Genomic DNA, 14517 nt, shown 5'->3' with positions numbered 1-14517 from the left:
CACAATATGGGATCAACAAGACAAGATTTTTAGAATATCAACAAATTAAATCCATAGTAAAAAAGAAATTTAACCTCAGTCAAGTTGAATTACAAACACCACTAAGTGCGGCACATTTTCTTACTCTTAAATCCCCCAAATTATTATGTAAAATATACAGAACACTTTCTAAATTAGATGAATCAATATCCCTTCCTATTGCAAAGTGGGAAGCAGATTTATCAGTCAGCTTAGACCAAAACTTCTGGTCTCAGATTTGCTTAAAAACCTTTAAATTAATTAAAAATCCCAGTCTGCAATTAATACAATACAAAATACTACATAGAGTGCACTATACAGGTCATCGGATGTTCAAGATGGGCTTTACATCTTCCAACAACTGCTCACACTGTCAAGGCAATACACCAGACAATTACATCCACGCTCTTTGGTTCTGTCCACCAGTGCAAAAGTTTTGGCGCGAGATATGTGAAGACTTATCAAAGTGTCTGAAATGTAACATTCCAACCTCCCCCTTAGTGTGTTTACTGGGCAGCTTAGATAATGTCACTTCAGAAAAGAATATAGCCCATATGATTTTCACTGCCCTATGCATAGCCAAGAAAACAGTCCTCATGAACTGGAAAAATAAAAATAATCTTAATTCTAACCAATATAGAAATTACCTATTAGATTACATTAGTCTTGATACAGCCTCTGTCACCACATCAGATCAATTGCTCTGGACTCCTTTTATCAGCTCCATCACCTAGTGGGGGTGGGGGGTCATAATTTGGTCCCACCTTCACTGTTGTGATTGGTGTGGGGGTAGGGACAGGCTTAGGGCGTCGGGGGGTTCCCCGGAGGCATCTTCCTTGGGGGGCTCAACCCGGGGTAGCGGTCATGTCCGGTTGGGGGCTCTGTTGGCTCTCAGGTGACTGTTTCCTCGCGGCTGCGTGCAGCGGGGCTAGGGGAGGGTCTGTGCTGACGGACGTGGGTTACTGACCTGGTAGCCTGGCTGGCCCTGGGTGGGTCCGGGATGGGCGTGAGGTTCTGGGGGCGCTCCGTCTCTGGGCTGGGGCCCGGGCCGGGCCTCGGGGGCTTGGATCCTGGTGTGTTGCCGGGGTTGTGGGCGGGTGGGTGCATGGGGGCCCAGCCCTGGAGCAGGGTGCCGCCGGTGCGTCGAACCACCTGGGGGGCTCTTCAACTGGTGGGGGAGATGGTCACATCTTGCAGGAGCTTTCCTCTCTTCAGGAACTCTCTCTGCAGGAGGGGGGAGATACAGGAGAGGTGGAGGAAGATCTCAGCCTGGGCGTTTATTGTCTTATGTAGTCTGGAAGATGAGTGGATGGTGGGGTGGGTGCAGTTTTCTCTGTGGTGGGGTTGGGTGGACTGTCCCGGGCTGTGTGGGGCCGGGAGGCGCTGCTGCACTGGGCCCCGGTCTGGATGGACCTGGGCCCCCTTTCCCTGGCGGGTCGCGGAGTGTGGGAGTGCCTACTGGGGTCAGCGGGGGGGCTGGCCCCAGGGAGGGGTTACCTGCCCCTCCCTTCCTTCCCTCCCCATCTCCAGCTGCCTCTCTCTTCCCGCTCCACCACAACCACCCACACATGCAGGGCCTTGGAGTAGGGGTATGTCACCAGGGTGCAGAGGAGGCTACCCCCCCCCCCCCCCCCCCCCGTCCCCTTCTGGCTGCCTCTGCGTCAATTTTATCCCACAACTTAGACATTCACATTATTCACACTCTCATTACACATACATATAGGATCTTGGGGGTGGGCACAATCACGGAGTCCAAATTACCATCAGGGTGTACACCTCACCCCTGGCGTCGTTGCCCACCTCTCAATTTTAAATACACTTAGACATTGAGGGCTATCAGGAGGGACTATGCGCTTACCTGCTGCTCCTTGGCAGGTAGCTCCATGCCCTCCTGGGTTTTAATTGCACCTTAGAACACACATGCATCAACACTACAATGAGCGGGTGGAGGGAGGTTTGGAGTCTTCTCCCACCCCCATTCTCTGCGACCTGCTGGAGCGGGGGGGCTAGGAGGAGGAGTTGGCCGTCCGACTGCGGTCTGGAGTGTGGGGCCTCCCTGCTGCTGCGGAGTCGGGGCGGTCTGCCTCCCCCCACCGCAGGGAAAAGGGTAACACCACCTGGGTCTGGGTGCAGTTCCCCCCCCTCCAGGGGCAAGGGTACCTAGACCCGGTTTGTAGAGTACGCTTGGGGAGTGTGATCCTGTGTACAGTGTCTCTTTATGTCTGTCTCCACGTTGGTTGAGTGTGGAGTGAGTGCATATGAGAGCATGAGGGGGGGAATGGATGTTTGTGTCTGTGTGTGCCTGTATGTCTGTGTCTATATGTCAGGTTGGGTATCAGACGCCACCTCTCTGGGGAAACCTCAGGCCCTCCAAGGTTTGGAGGCCTATCTCCACCTACCACCACTTCCCCTGCCGGTGGCGGACTCCCTCAGGTGTCGGTGCGTTGGTGGTTCTTTGTGTCTGGGGGTGGGCTTCCAGGTACACACCGGCTCACTCCTTGGCGGCCGCTTATCGGGGCCTGGAGCCTGGGGCTCGCTCGGGCCCCTTCGGGGGTGGGGTGCCCCCGGCCTCTCGGCCTGGGGCTCGGTCACTCAGGCACAGCTGGCGGCCGGCGGAGCTCACGGGCGCGTCACTGCAACTCCCCCTGGCTTCTGCTCCGCGGCTGCTGAGTGAACCCTCATCTGGGACTCTCCTCAGCTCTTACTGGAACAGTGGCGCGGCTACCCCTCTGTTGGTCTTCCATGGTTTCTTGTGTTCTGGGGGCCTCTGGATGTCTGGAGTTTTGATCTCCTCCATACCTGCTTCACACCCTGGAGGACGGGGCTGCGGCCCCCCCACACTCCCTAGCAGATCGTTACATGGAGAAACCTTTGGAATACAAGCGCGCTGATCCACACAGGTATGCACACGGGTGTTCACTGCTCGTAGACCCAAATTACACCTTTCTTGGCTGCTACTTCGAAGCACATCTGTCCTGCGTGCTGCACAACAACATTGAATATTTAGTATTTACTGCTGTTTACACTTAGCTAGATTAATGCGATGGTGTTGTGTTTAGTATGTTGCTTTGTTTGGTTTTTTTTGGTTTTTTTGCTTGTTTTCTATTCTTCTCTCAACAGGTGATCCAGGAGATTTTTTTTTCTCCCCCCCTTTCTCACTGTCCCTCTCCCCTTCTGTTTTTCCTTTCCTTCCTCTTTCTTTCTCCCTTTCCTATCTCTCACTCATGTCTGTCCCGTCTGTAACATCTGGAAATAAAATATAATAAATAATAAAAACAAAGATCGACCAAATGGACCAATACGGCAATGCCACGATGATCCATTTGGCAAAGTAAATCCATTGGGTATCCTTGTTGGTCTTCAGACAACAATTCTGATGGCTAAAGAACCAAATGGGACAGGCGGGAAAAAAAAAAAAAAAAAAAAAGAGAATCATGCATGAAATGCATACAATATTTTTCGGACTACGAGGCGCACTTAAAATCCTTCTCCCAAAAATCAACAGTGTGCCTTATAATCCAGTGCGCATTATGTATGAATTCTGGTTGTGCTTACTGACCTTGCACAGATTTTATGTGGTACACGGCGCTCAAAGATCTGTCAAAAAATGTTTTAGTACAACTTTGATAAGCTACGAAGGTGCACCGCTTGATGGATTGTCTGAGCATTACGGCTACTATAGTCAGGAACATTGCGGAGTAATCTGCGTCCAAACTGCGCTTCAGGTCCCAAAGTCAAAAGAACAATGTGGCATCACTGAGAGTTAAAAACTGTCTATCAAATGATCAGTGTTGCTGCTTTACCAGGTGTAACAATTAAGATTAACAGCCAGGCATCCATGAAAACAGAATTTATTAATGTTCTGATATCAAAAGTTTTTAAGGTGGACTGTTTTCTTAGATTTGGTAAATGTTTAAATATGCAATTGTAACTCTCTGGTGCCACCTTAAAACATGTAGTCGGTAATAGGACATGATGTCGTTGGAAAACAGGAAGTAAGTCTGTGAATTAAGGAGAAGGCATGTGCAGCATGGTGGCCTTAGCCAGATAAATCCAGTGGCATCCACATACATCCTATGCATTTGGTAGCATTGTAGGTATGTATGGACTTGTTTTATATTTTATGTGCATGTATAGACCACTTTCTTTTAAGTAAGTTAATTTTTCTGTAAGTTTAATGATAAAACCAATCTTATGCAGTTTACGCTAGCAATCGCTTATGGAGCTAGTTAAAGGGGAATGACAAACGAATTGGAGGCATTCATTATAGCAAGACTTGTTAAAATCATAATTTGATGTTTGTATTTGAGTTAAAAAGGGAAGTAATTCATATGAACGTTGCATGTTGACATATTAAAAAAACTGGGTTAATATATTTTCATCATTATATATGTACATGGTGAATAAGTACAGTGATTATGCCTTGTACTGTTTGTTACAGTTTCACCTTTCCCTGTGTCAATAAACCTGTGAACTGGGAATCGTGTCATCAGAGTCTTGATGTGGGGAAGGAGTTTAGCTGACTGCCCAACCATAGCAGAGGCAGTACAATTAAACTTACCAGAGTTAGAAGTTAGAAGGAAGTTAGCTCGCTAGTTTCCATCTAAACATGATATACCATGTTTTGAAATTTGTGAAAAAATTTAAACATACAGCGCTGCTATGACTTCCAACATAAATGAAGACAGAAAAATAAACAGCAGTGACGTTTGTAGGGTTAATGAAGTTGGATTAGCTGGTATATAATGATGTGCTAAGTGCTAGCGATCACTTAGCACATCATTATATACCAGCTAGTCCAACTTCGAGACAGTTATGTTAGCATAACATTAGAACAGTTAAGCTGGATGATGAATGCTAACTTTGTTCCACTTGATAAAAATTAATGTGAGGGCTTCCGAAGGTGAGGGACAAATGCAATCGCATGGCAGGATGCTGTAAACAGACCAAACTTCTGTCAGGAGAACACCTCATATAATCCATCCACAATATGAGGCTAGTCATTAATATACTGTAATAACATGGGAATAGAGCAGCTGCGAGAGAATTCAACATTAATGAATCAATGGTACGGAAGTGGAGGAAGCAAGAAGAATGACTTGAGTAAAGTTTGACCTATCTGACTGTTTTGCTTAATGCCCCTTTTAATTTGGTGCACGTTACGTATGAAAACAGACCCGTTCATCGACAGTGTGCCTTATAGTCAGAAAAATTCTGTCATGGTGAATTGGGTTAAAGGACTCAGGTGCGAGACTCCTTGCAGAGTGGCAGATGAGAAAAACATACGCACGGTAACGAAAAATTTCTCTCTCCTTCACAAACTAGGTATGCTAATCGCGACTACGCTACCCGGTTTAGCTCAACGTTCCAGCGTTGGTTGTGACTCGACTGCACCGTTAAATAGGTCTGCTTCGGATTAGTAGTAGCCGGCGAAGTGATTAAGCACAGGTGCGACGATTCCAGCTCAGGATACTCCCCCCGGGTCAGCTGCCGTTCCGTGCCACGGCTTCCGGAAGTACACGTTCCAGCATACAAACACACATGCACAGGATGGAGAGGAGAGCACCACAAAGTACACACAAACACAACAAAAATTGGCAAGGCGACCGATGAGGACCGTCTAGCCGTGACAAATACGGTACATGGAAAACGCAAACCAGCGATTGTCATCTTTTAGACTGTGCTGCACACTAAATTTTAACAATGGATACACATAGAGGCTTCTTGAAAATTAAAACAAACAAGATAGAGAATTATAGATACTCTTACTGATTTTACCTTCATTTGCATATTATTCAAATCAAAACCTTCCTGAGTTTTACAGAACAATATAAAAGCATGTCATGATGAATGTGTGAATGACTCAATAACCTTTAGCTATCACTAACTTGGTATGGTTTCTTGTTTGAATAAGTGATTAAAATGCATCAAAAAGGAGAAGTAGTTTCTATAAAGACAGTATCAATTGGAGTGTATCCTGCTGACAGCTTCTTTCTATTCTGACAGGATGGTGACAAACTAATTATGTACAAATGATCAAATTAAAATCCCATTTTACCACATTCATTTTTCAGAGTGAATTTGGTGCCTTCTTCCCCATCATGTATTTCTTTGTATTCTTCTCAGGTTTCATTAAGATTATATAACATTTGGGTATGAAGATGCAAATTAGCAGTCCAAAACTGGAAGCAAGTATGGCAAAAATTTCTACAGCAACACTGAACTTCCCTGGGGAGCTGACATATGATGGGACAAATGTAATCCATACTGCACAGAATATCAGCATGCTGAAAGTGATAAACTTGGCTTCGTTGAAATTATCGGGTAGCTTTCGAGCTAAAAATGCAAAAGTAAAACATAAAATAGCCAGAAGTCCTATATAACCAAGCACAGCCCAAAAGCCCACAACTGAGCCAAGAGCACACTCCAATGTGATCTTGTCTTTGATTTCCTTAAAATTCTTAAATGGAAAAGGAGGAGAAGTTGTTAACCAAATGATACATATGTTAACTTGTATAAGAGTAAATGCTGTAACACAGAGTCTCTGCTGTGTCTGCCCAAACCATTTTTTAACATTACTACCTGGACGTGTAGCTCTGAAGGCCATTAAAACAACCATAGTTTTTCCCAGAAGACAAGAGATACAGAGGACAAAGGTGATGCCAAATGCTACATGGCGGAACATGCAGGACCAATCAGAGGGCTGACCAATGAAGGTCAGAGAACACAGGAAGCACAGAATTAAGGAGAAGAGCAGCAGGAAGCTCAGTTCAGAGTTGTTTGCCCTGACAATAGGAGTTTTCCTGTATTTGAAGAAAATAAGTATCACACCAATTGTCATGCATGCCCCAAATAAAGATGCTGCAGTCAGCAGTGCACCCATAATGTCTTCATATGATAGAAACACCACTTCCTTCTTTATACAGGCATCTCTTCTTTCATTTGACCAAAACTCAGGGAGACATCTCACACAGGTGATAGAATCTGGAAATTAATATTGAAGCAAATGTTACATTTACTCAGTACAGTTTTGTATGCCTCTGCCATGATATATTCAACTGGTGCTTTAGAATTAGAAGTTGAAAAACAACATTATTATTGAATGACTGCTACACTGTTTTGTGATCATCAGAGAATATGAATGTGGTACTCTTTTCCCCAGCATTATAAAGGAGTATGCATATATATATATATATATATATATATATATATATATATATATATATATATATATATATATATGGAGAGAGAGAGAGAGAGAGATCCAAGAAAGAGGAGGAACCATCGTAGAAGAATAGGCCCCTACACAATATGTATGATGGCAAACAGAGGAAGTGGCTGACATCCAGAAATTCTACCAGTGCCTGGAAAAAGCTGGATTGAAAGACCGTACAGAGGCACTAACCATGGCAGCAGAGGAACAAGCTCTGAGCACAAGATCCATAGAGGCTGGGGTCTATCACACCAGGCAAGACCCCAGGTGCAAGTTGTAAAGATGCTCCTGAGACAATCCAGCACATAACAGCATGATGCATGTTGCTAGCTGGCAGGGCATACATGGAACGCAGTAACCAAGTGGCTGGCATAATATACAGAAACATCTGTGCCGAGTATGGTCTGCAAGTCCCAAGGTCAAATTGGGAGAAACCCCCTCGAGAATGACCGAGTTAAGATTCTGTGGGGCTTTTAGATACAGATGGACAAAATGGAGATGGCTAACCAACCTGACATTGTAGTGGTAGACAAGCAGAAGAAGACAGCTGTAGTCACAGACATAGCGTGCTGATAGCACTACATGTTATACACCCCCCTTGGTTGATGATGTTGTTAATTCTATGTTGTCACCTGCTCCTCTATTCTGGACACAGTGGCCCCAGTAAAGTTGAAAAGTCCCAGATCTTCATCTTAACCTTAGTTAAATGACTCTATATAAGCCTTGCGATGTGTCTTTCGTCCATCTGAGAGGAATTGTAAAAAAGACAATCTTCAAGTATCCCTTGACACTCTACGCAGGAACCGTTCTATATACCAGGACTCTGTTAAGACAGCTATAGCATTTTTCCTGTTGGATATTATTATAACTAATAGTCATAACCCCCGAATCCTGTTCAAGATCTTTAACTCTGTGATCGATCCTTGTCCTGGAATGTTGGATTTGGCCTCCCCAGCTCTCTGTGAGCAATTTTTAAATAATTTTACAAGAAAAATTGTATTGTTATGGGCCTCACTTTTACACCCTTCTGTGGTGAATCCTCTTCCTACTTCAAGATTTCTGTCGACTTTTTATCAGTTTGAGCCAATCCCACTCTCCAACCTCAAGAGATTAATTGAACAGCTGAGAAGTTCAAATTCTGTACATGACATTCTCCCCTCCTGCATTATTAAGGATGGTTTTGATGTAATGGGGCCTTACATTCTATCTTTGATGGACCTATCAGTACTGGTGGGCTGTCTCCCAACTGCTTTTAAACACACAATAGTGCAACCTGTTCTAAAAAAAAACCCAGCCTTGACCACAATGAACTTGCGAACTATAGACCGATCTCCAAACTCCCGTTCTTATTTAAAGTTTTAGAGAAACTTGTCTTTTTGCAACTACAGGCCTACTTAAACACAAATATTGGTGACAAATTTCAGTCTGGTTTTAAACTACGCTACAGTACTGAAACAGCTCTGCTGAGGGTCTTCTACAATCTTCTTTTAATTACTGACTCAGGTTGCCCTGCTTTTTTAATTTTATTGGACTTGTCTTTAGCTTTTGACATGGTGGACCATAATATTCTTTTAAAGAAGCTAGAATATGCTTTAGGCATTAAGGGTTCTGCCCTTAACTGGTTTAAGGTCTTTTTCTGTGAAGATGGGATGTTATTCATCCACCATGGCTCCTCTTTGTTGTGGCCCCAGGGGTCTGTGCTGGGCTCTTTGTTGTTTTCTTTGTACCTGCTATCTCTGGGCTCTATTTTTGATATAAAATCGCTTACCACTATTATGCTGACGACATTCAAATTTATTTTCAATTGACTGATGATTTGTCATTTTCACTGGACTGCTTGTTAGATTGCATGACAGAGGTCAAAGATTGAGTGTCAGCCAATTTTCTTATTTTGAATGAAAGGAAAACTGAGATTGTGGTGTTTGATAGTCATATCCCTCAGGACCAGTTAGCCTTTCTATTTGGGCCACTTGCCATCTTCCTCTCTGACACTGTAAGCAATCTAGGTGTTTTCCTGGACAGTTCATTTAAGCTCGATAAACAAGTGTCCCCAGTAGTCAAATCTGGCTTTTATCAATTGCGCCAAATCGCTAAAGCCAAACATTTTATACCGTGCAACAATCTTGAAAAACTTAAACACATTTTTGTGACTTCCAGATTAAACTACTGCAATTCCCTTTACTTTGGTCTTCAATCCGTACACCTTCATAGACTTCAGCTTGTTCAAAATGCTGGGGCTCGTCTCCAACCTGAACCCAAAAATTTGCTTCCATTGCTCCAGTTCTTGCTGACTTACATTGGCTACCCATCAAATATCGTATTGATTTTAAAATCTTGTTGCTTACCTTTAAAATTTTAAATAATGTTGCTCCTAGCAATCTTGCCGACCTTCTTAGCTTGTATACTCAAGCATTAAGATCATCTGGTCAACTACTCCTGGTCCAACCTAGGTCCTGCCTAAAGACCAGGGGCGATGGTGCTTTTGTCTCAGCTGCCTCTGGAATAGTCTTCCTGTTACTATTCGTGCCTTGGACTCTGTTCAATCTTTCAAAACATGGTTGAAAACGTACCTAATTAATTTGGCATTCCCCACTAGCTAATGCTCTTATCTAATCTATTTTAACCTTTTACTGCATTATTCCTGATTCTCCTAGATAATATTTTATATTTTGAATTGACCCTATCTCTGAACTAAGGCCCGATATCTATTTTATTTTGCCCACACTCCTGGTTTAATTAGTGCTTCCTGTCTGTTAGTATTAGTACTGGTGCTTGTTTTGTACTTGTTTTGTTTTGTTAATGTTTTATATCAATGATTTATTGCATTATTGTGAAGCACTTTGGTCTACCTTTGGTTTTAAATGTGCTATATAAATAAAATTGTATTGTATTGCATTGTAAGGAACATGAGAAACTGGACCAAGGTATCAGAGAAGAGCTCAAGAAGATGTGGAGGGTGAAGGTAACAGTGGTCCCAGTGGTAATCGGAGTGTTAGGTGCAGTGACTCCCAAGCTAGGTGAGTGGCTCCAGCAGATGCCAGGAACAACATCCGAGATCTCTGTCCAGAAGAGCGCAGTCCTAAGAACAGCAAAGATACTGCGCAGGACTCTCAAGCCCCACACGTCCTGTAGAGGACCCGAACTTGAAGCATAGACCACCCACAGGGGAAGGAGGTAGCACGAAGTTGGACTAGCTGGTATATAAGGTAGCACGTTTTATTACAGCTCAGTACTAAAGTGGTAATAGTAGGGTAGTAATTCAGTAGTAATTCAGCAGTTATTACTTGGAAACTGCCCTGTTAACCTACTATTACCACTCTATTACTGAGCTGTATTTCTACAGTATTACACCTAATTTTTGAGCCCTTATGATTCAATAACATAAATTCCAGCATAATATTACTTTACTGTAATCAGTGTTGCTACAATGATAATACTTTGATGTTATGTGGTTATCAATTTATAACCAAGCTGTAATAGAAAGTGCAAGGAGATATACTAATCTGTGGCAATGAGTTAAATATTTTCAAATATTTTAATCAGGCATTCTAGATGGAGGTTATCTCTGCATGAAAACATTAATCAAAATGATTAAATAGTTCTTGTATGGCCTCCCTACATATGTAGCACTGCTTTGCAACACACCAAAGTTAAAATGAAATATAACCACACCTGTAACGTTGCTGATTTCTCCCTCTGCACATCTTATACAGTCATAGCAGCAAACAGGCCTTCCTTTCTGGAGAACTTTGCGTGTTCCTGGGGGACATTTCTCACTGCAAACTGACACAGGAACCTGGATAATCAATAAATTTTAAATGTGTATAGACATAGAAAAAAATGTCTCTTTGATGTTCTTAGTCAAAAAAGCCCCTCTTAATCTTGATGCATCAAAACCAAAATAAACAAAGTATGTAAATATGTATAAAATGAAAAAAAGAACAAAAACATAAAAACAATGAAATTGTACGATAGCTTACCTGCTTTGAGTTTCTTGCCCAAATTAAATACTTGTTTTGCAGATTTAGCTGTTTTTCTTGAACTAATGATGGATTATAAAGACCAACTGTGACAAACTCCACAACGCCGTTTTCTTTTGGCTGCCAATTTATAATGTCATACTTTGCTGCTGGATCTCCATTCTCATCAAAGTGAACCTCATCTCCTTCCTTAGTTGTGAAATGGATCTTTCGTATGTGTTGCAGAACCTAAGAAATATGTTATGACTCAATTTATTGCGTGACAAAGATTTTGCACACCTACTGACTGAAAAATATACAGAAGAACTGCAAAATGAAGTTCTTGAAAATATTTTTAACTAAAATATCTTTTTAATAATGTATCTTAATGTGAACATTGTAATGTAAATTACTAAAAATCTCACCGTGAATGGATCTAGCTGCACATTTTTGTTACATGTTTTATTACAGCTGAGGATATTGTGAAGTGCATGGGCCACTGCATACACTCCTTTGTAGACATTGTTAAAGAGAGGCATGAGAGACATGTCAATGAAGCTATTTTGAACTCCAGTCATATCTTCATGTCCAGTACACTCTCTCTGAATGTCTGATGATGACTTCAACTCCTTAAACTTACAACTAAATAATGTCTCCCAGAACTCAGTAAACAGTTCATTGTTTGATGAATTCAGCGGCTTCTCATTCAGTACGAACTCTCTCAGGCCAGTGACATGTGCTTTAGGAATGGAAAGACCTATGGCACCATCCAGTATGTGATGTGTGTCCATTTCTGCAGTTCGTGAATCAAATATCCAAGTCTCACTGCCTATCCACTGATACCCAGACAAGTTATGGTATGAAAACTCTCGTAGCAGCACATGAAAATCTGCACGGGCAAGGAATGTAACAATCACCTTGGAGGTTGAAGCCTTTATAATGTCAATTATCCTTTGTATCTTGGCAGATGGATCTGTTCTAAAGAAAGATACTGAATACTCCAGACAGATGCCCAGCTGCTGTGCAGTTTCTGTGAATGTGGCCATGCCATTATTTCCATAATCACTGTTGGTTCTGATAGCTCCAACCCAGGTCCATCCAAAATACTTGACCAAATGGGCCAGGGCTCTGCTCTGGTAGTAGTCACTGGGTATTGTTCTGAGGAAGGATGGGTACTTGGTTTTGTCACTGAGACAAGCACATGTAGCAAAGTAGCTGATCTAGAATAAAAAATGAAAAACTTATAAATGAAAAAGACACAAGATGAAAAAAAAAATGAAATGGTTAAAAATAAAAGATTCTGTATTACTGTAAAAATACAAAAATGACAATTCCCCTCAGTACTGAGTACATAAAATGTACCAGGCAAAGCTTTGATCTAAGAAAATAAAATATTTTTTAAAAGTATTCAAAGATTTAAAAAAAAGATTAAATATATAAAATACCCACCACTGGTATAAAAAAAGGTCCGATGACAGTAGATACTGCTCTGGTTGTAGAAGAAGAGGTCGCTCCTATAATGGCCTGCACATGTGCAGGTCTGGTACACGGTGTCTTTGACGGTACAGACACAATTTCATTACCATTAGCTAAAGCCAGGGTAACTCCTGCACTTCTGGCATCAGATCCACAATCATCATAGATTTTATAGCCCAGAGTGACTACCGGCAGTAGGTCTGTGCTGTTATTAATTTCCTCAATGGCAAAAAGCATAGCCTGGGCAAACTGCAAATCTCTGAAATTTAAACTTAATTGAGACAAACATTTAGGAATAATTAGCATTGCATTGTGTTCCTTAAAACAGACACAAATATTTATGGATTAATGTTTAAATAGAAACAAAACCATTTCGTGTGAAAAGGACTTTAAACAACTGAGAAAATCAAAATACATTTTACTCTTCTTTTGATTCCCAACAGATTCCTTAAATGTAAATGGATTTGTATCTTGTCATTTACCTGATACATTGTAGTGCCAGAGGTTTGATCATGTAGGTATCTGTTCTGTCTTTCCAGCTTGCGTGAAAAGAGAACACCCCACCCAGTATAATATCTCCATTCTTAGATAGCAGTGGTTTCTCAGGATCTCCTCTACGCCTGCACACTGGCTCCTCAGCAGAAGAGGCAGATGCCACTAACAGCAGTTGCAGAAGTGCCCATCCCTTTTCAGGCCATCTTTGTGTTGATGCCATTACTTGAGCTAAACCACTTAGTGGCATTAGAGTACTGTAATGAAGATGAAATAGTTATTCTGGTATTTATACCTTTTGGTGCAGCATAAGAAATAACTGAATAGAGAGAGTTCATTCCCAGTGTCAGCAAAATGAGGGACATGCCCAACTTTGCCATTTATTCAATTCAATTCAATTTCTTTATTGTCCCACAAGGGGAAATTAGTTTAGCAGCAGGAGGATAAAAATAAACAGAACAATACTATAAAATAATAATAACAATAATAATGATAGAAAGTTCAAGGACAATTATTTGCCATAAAGGAGACAAGACACCGTAGGGATAAAAGAGACCTGGAGTCTTTTAGTCCTCCTCGGAGGTACTCTAAAACGGCGGCCGGAAGGCAACAACTCAAACTCACTGTGGATGGTTCACACAATTAATAATAGAATGAGCCTTTCTAAGCACATTTCTATTGTAAATGGCCAAAAGTCCATCTTGCCAGCGCCCTGAAAGTTTGCTAGCAGTTTTTACCAGAAGTCCCAACCGATTCTTATTCTTCACCGTCAGGTTACCAAACCAGGCAGCAATACAAAAAGACATCACAGATTCGATAAAACTTCTATAAAACAAGGACAACATCTCAGATGAGACATTAAAAGATCTCATTTTCCTTAAAAAGAACAGTCTTTGTTTAACTTTTTTAGTAGTGGCATCAGCATGAGATTCAAAACACAGTTTATGGTCAAGTACCACACCTAGATATTTATAACTCTCAATGATCCCAATATCGGCAGTTTTAATGATAGTGGGTGATGAGCTATAAGAGAACTTCCTAAAATCAATAATCATGTCTTTAGTTTTTGACACATTAAGGGAAAGGAAGGACTCATCACACCAATTCACAAAATCATCTACAACCTGTCCATGGCCTGACTCATCCCCCACTAGAAGACTGACGATTACTGTGTCGTCAGCAAACTTCAGGATGTGTCTGTTTGTGAAATTGCTGCGACACTCCGTGTACAGAATGAACAGAAGGGGAGAGAGGCAACAACCCTGGGGTGATCCAGTAGAGGAGGAAAGCACATCAGAAAATACATAATTCACCCTCACACATTGTGACCTATTGATCAGAAAGTCTGTCACCCAGCCG

At 42.0% G+C, this 14517-nt stretch overlaps 1 protein-coding gene across 1 annotated transcript; it reads right to left on the bottom strand.

Moving 5' to 3' along the window:
* Positions 1–6088: 6088 nt before the first annotated feature.
* Positions 6089–13339, bottom strand: LOC146654215 (extracellular calcium-sensing receptor-like). Its single transcript, XM_085379843.1, has 6 exons — positions 13149–13339; positions 12640–12937; positions 11616–12410; positions 11212–11439; positions 10904–11027; positions 6089–7002 (listed from the first exon to the last, which is right to left on the bottom strand). Exons 1-6 carry the CDS (start codon positions 13178–13180, stop codon positions 6089–6091), a joined length of 2391 nt encoding a protein of 796 aa, XP_085235969.1. The 5' UTR covers positions 13181–13339.
* Positions 13340–14517: the final 1178 nt, after the last annotated feature.

This window comes from Rhamphochromis longiceps, linkage group LG14, assembly GCF_057381845.1.
Source record: "Rhamphochromis longiceps isolate RC_006_pf linkage group LG14, R_longiceps_female_GT1.1, whole genome shotgun sequence".
Lineage (NCBI taxonomy): Eukaryota > Metazoa > Chordata > Actinopteri > Cichliformes > Cichlidae > Rhamphochromis > Rhamphochromis longiceps.
Note: the sequence above shows the minus strand (reverse complement) of the source record. Positions and strands in the feature narration are given on the sequence as shown.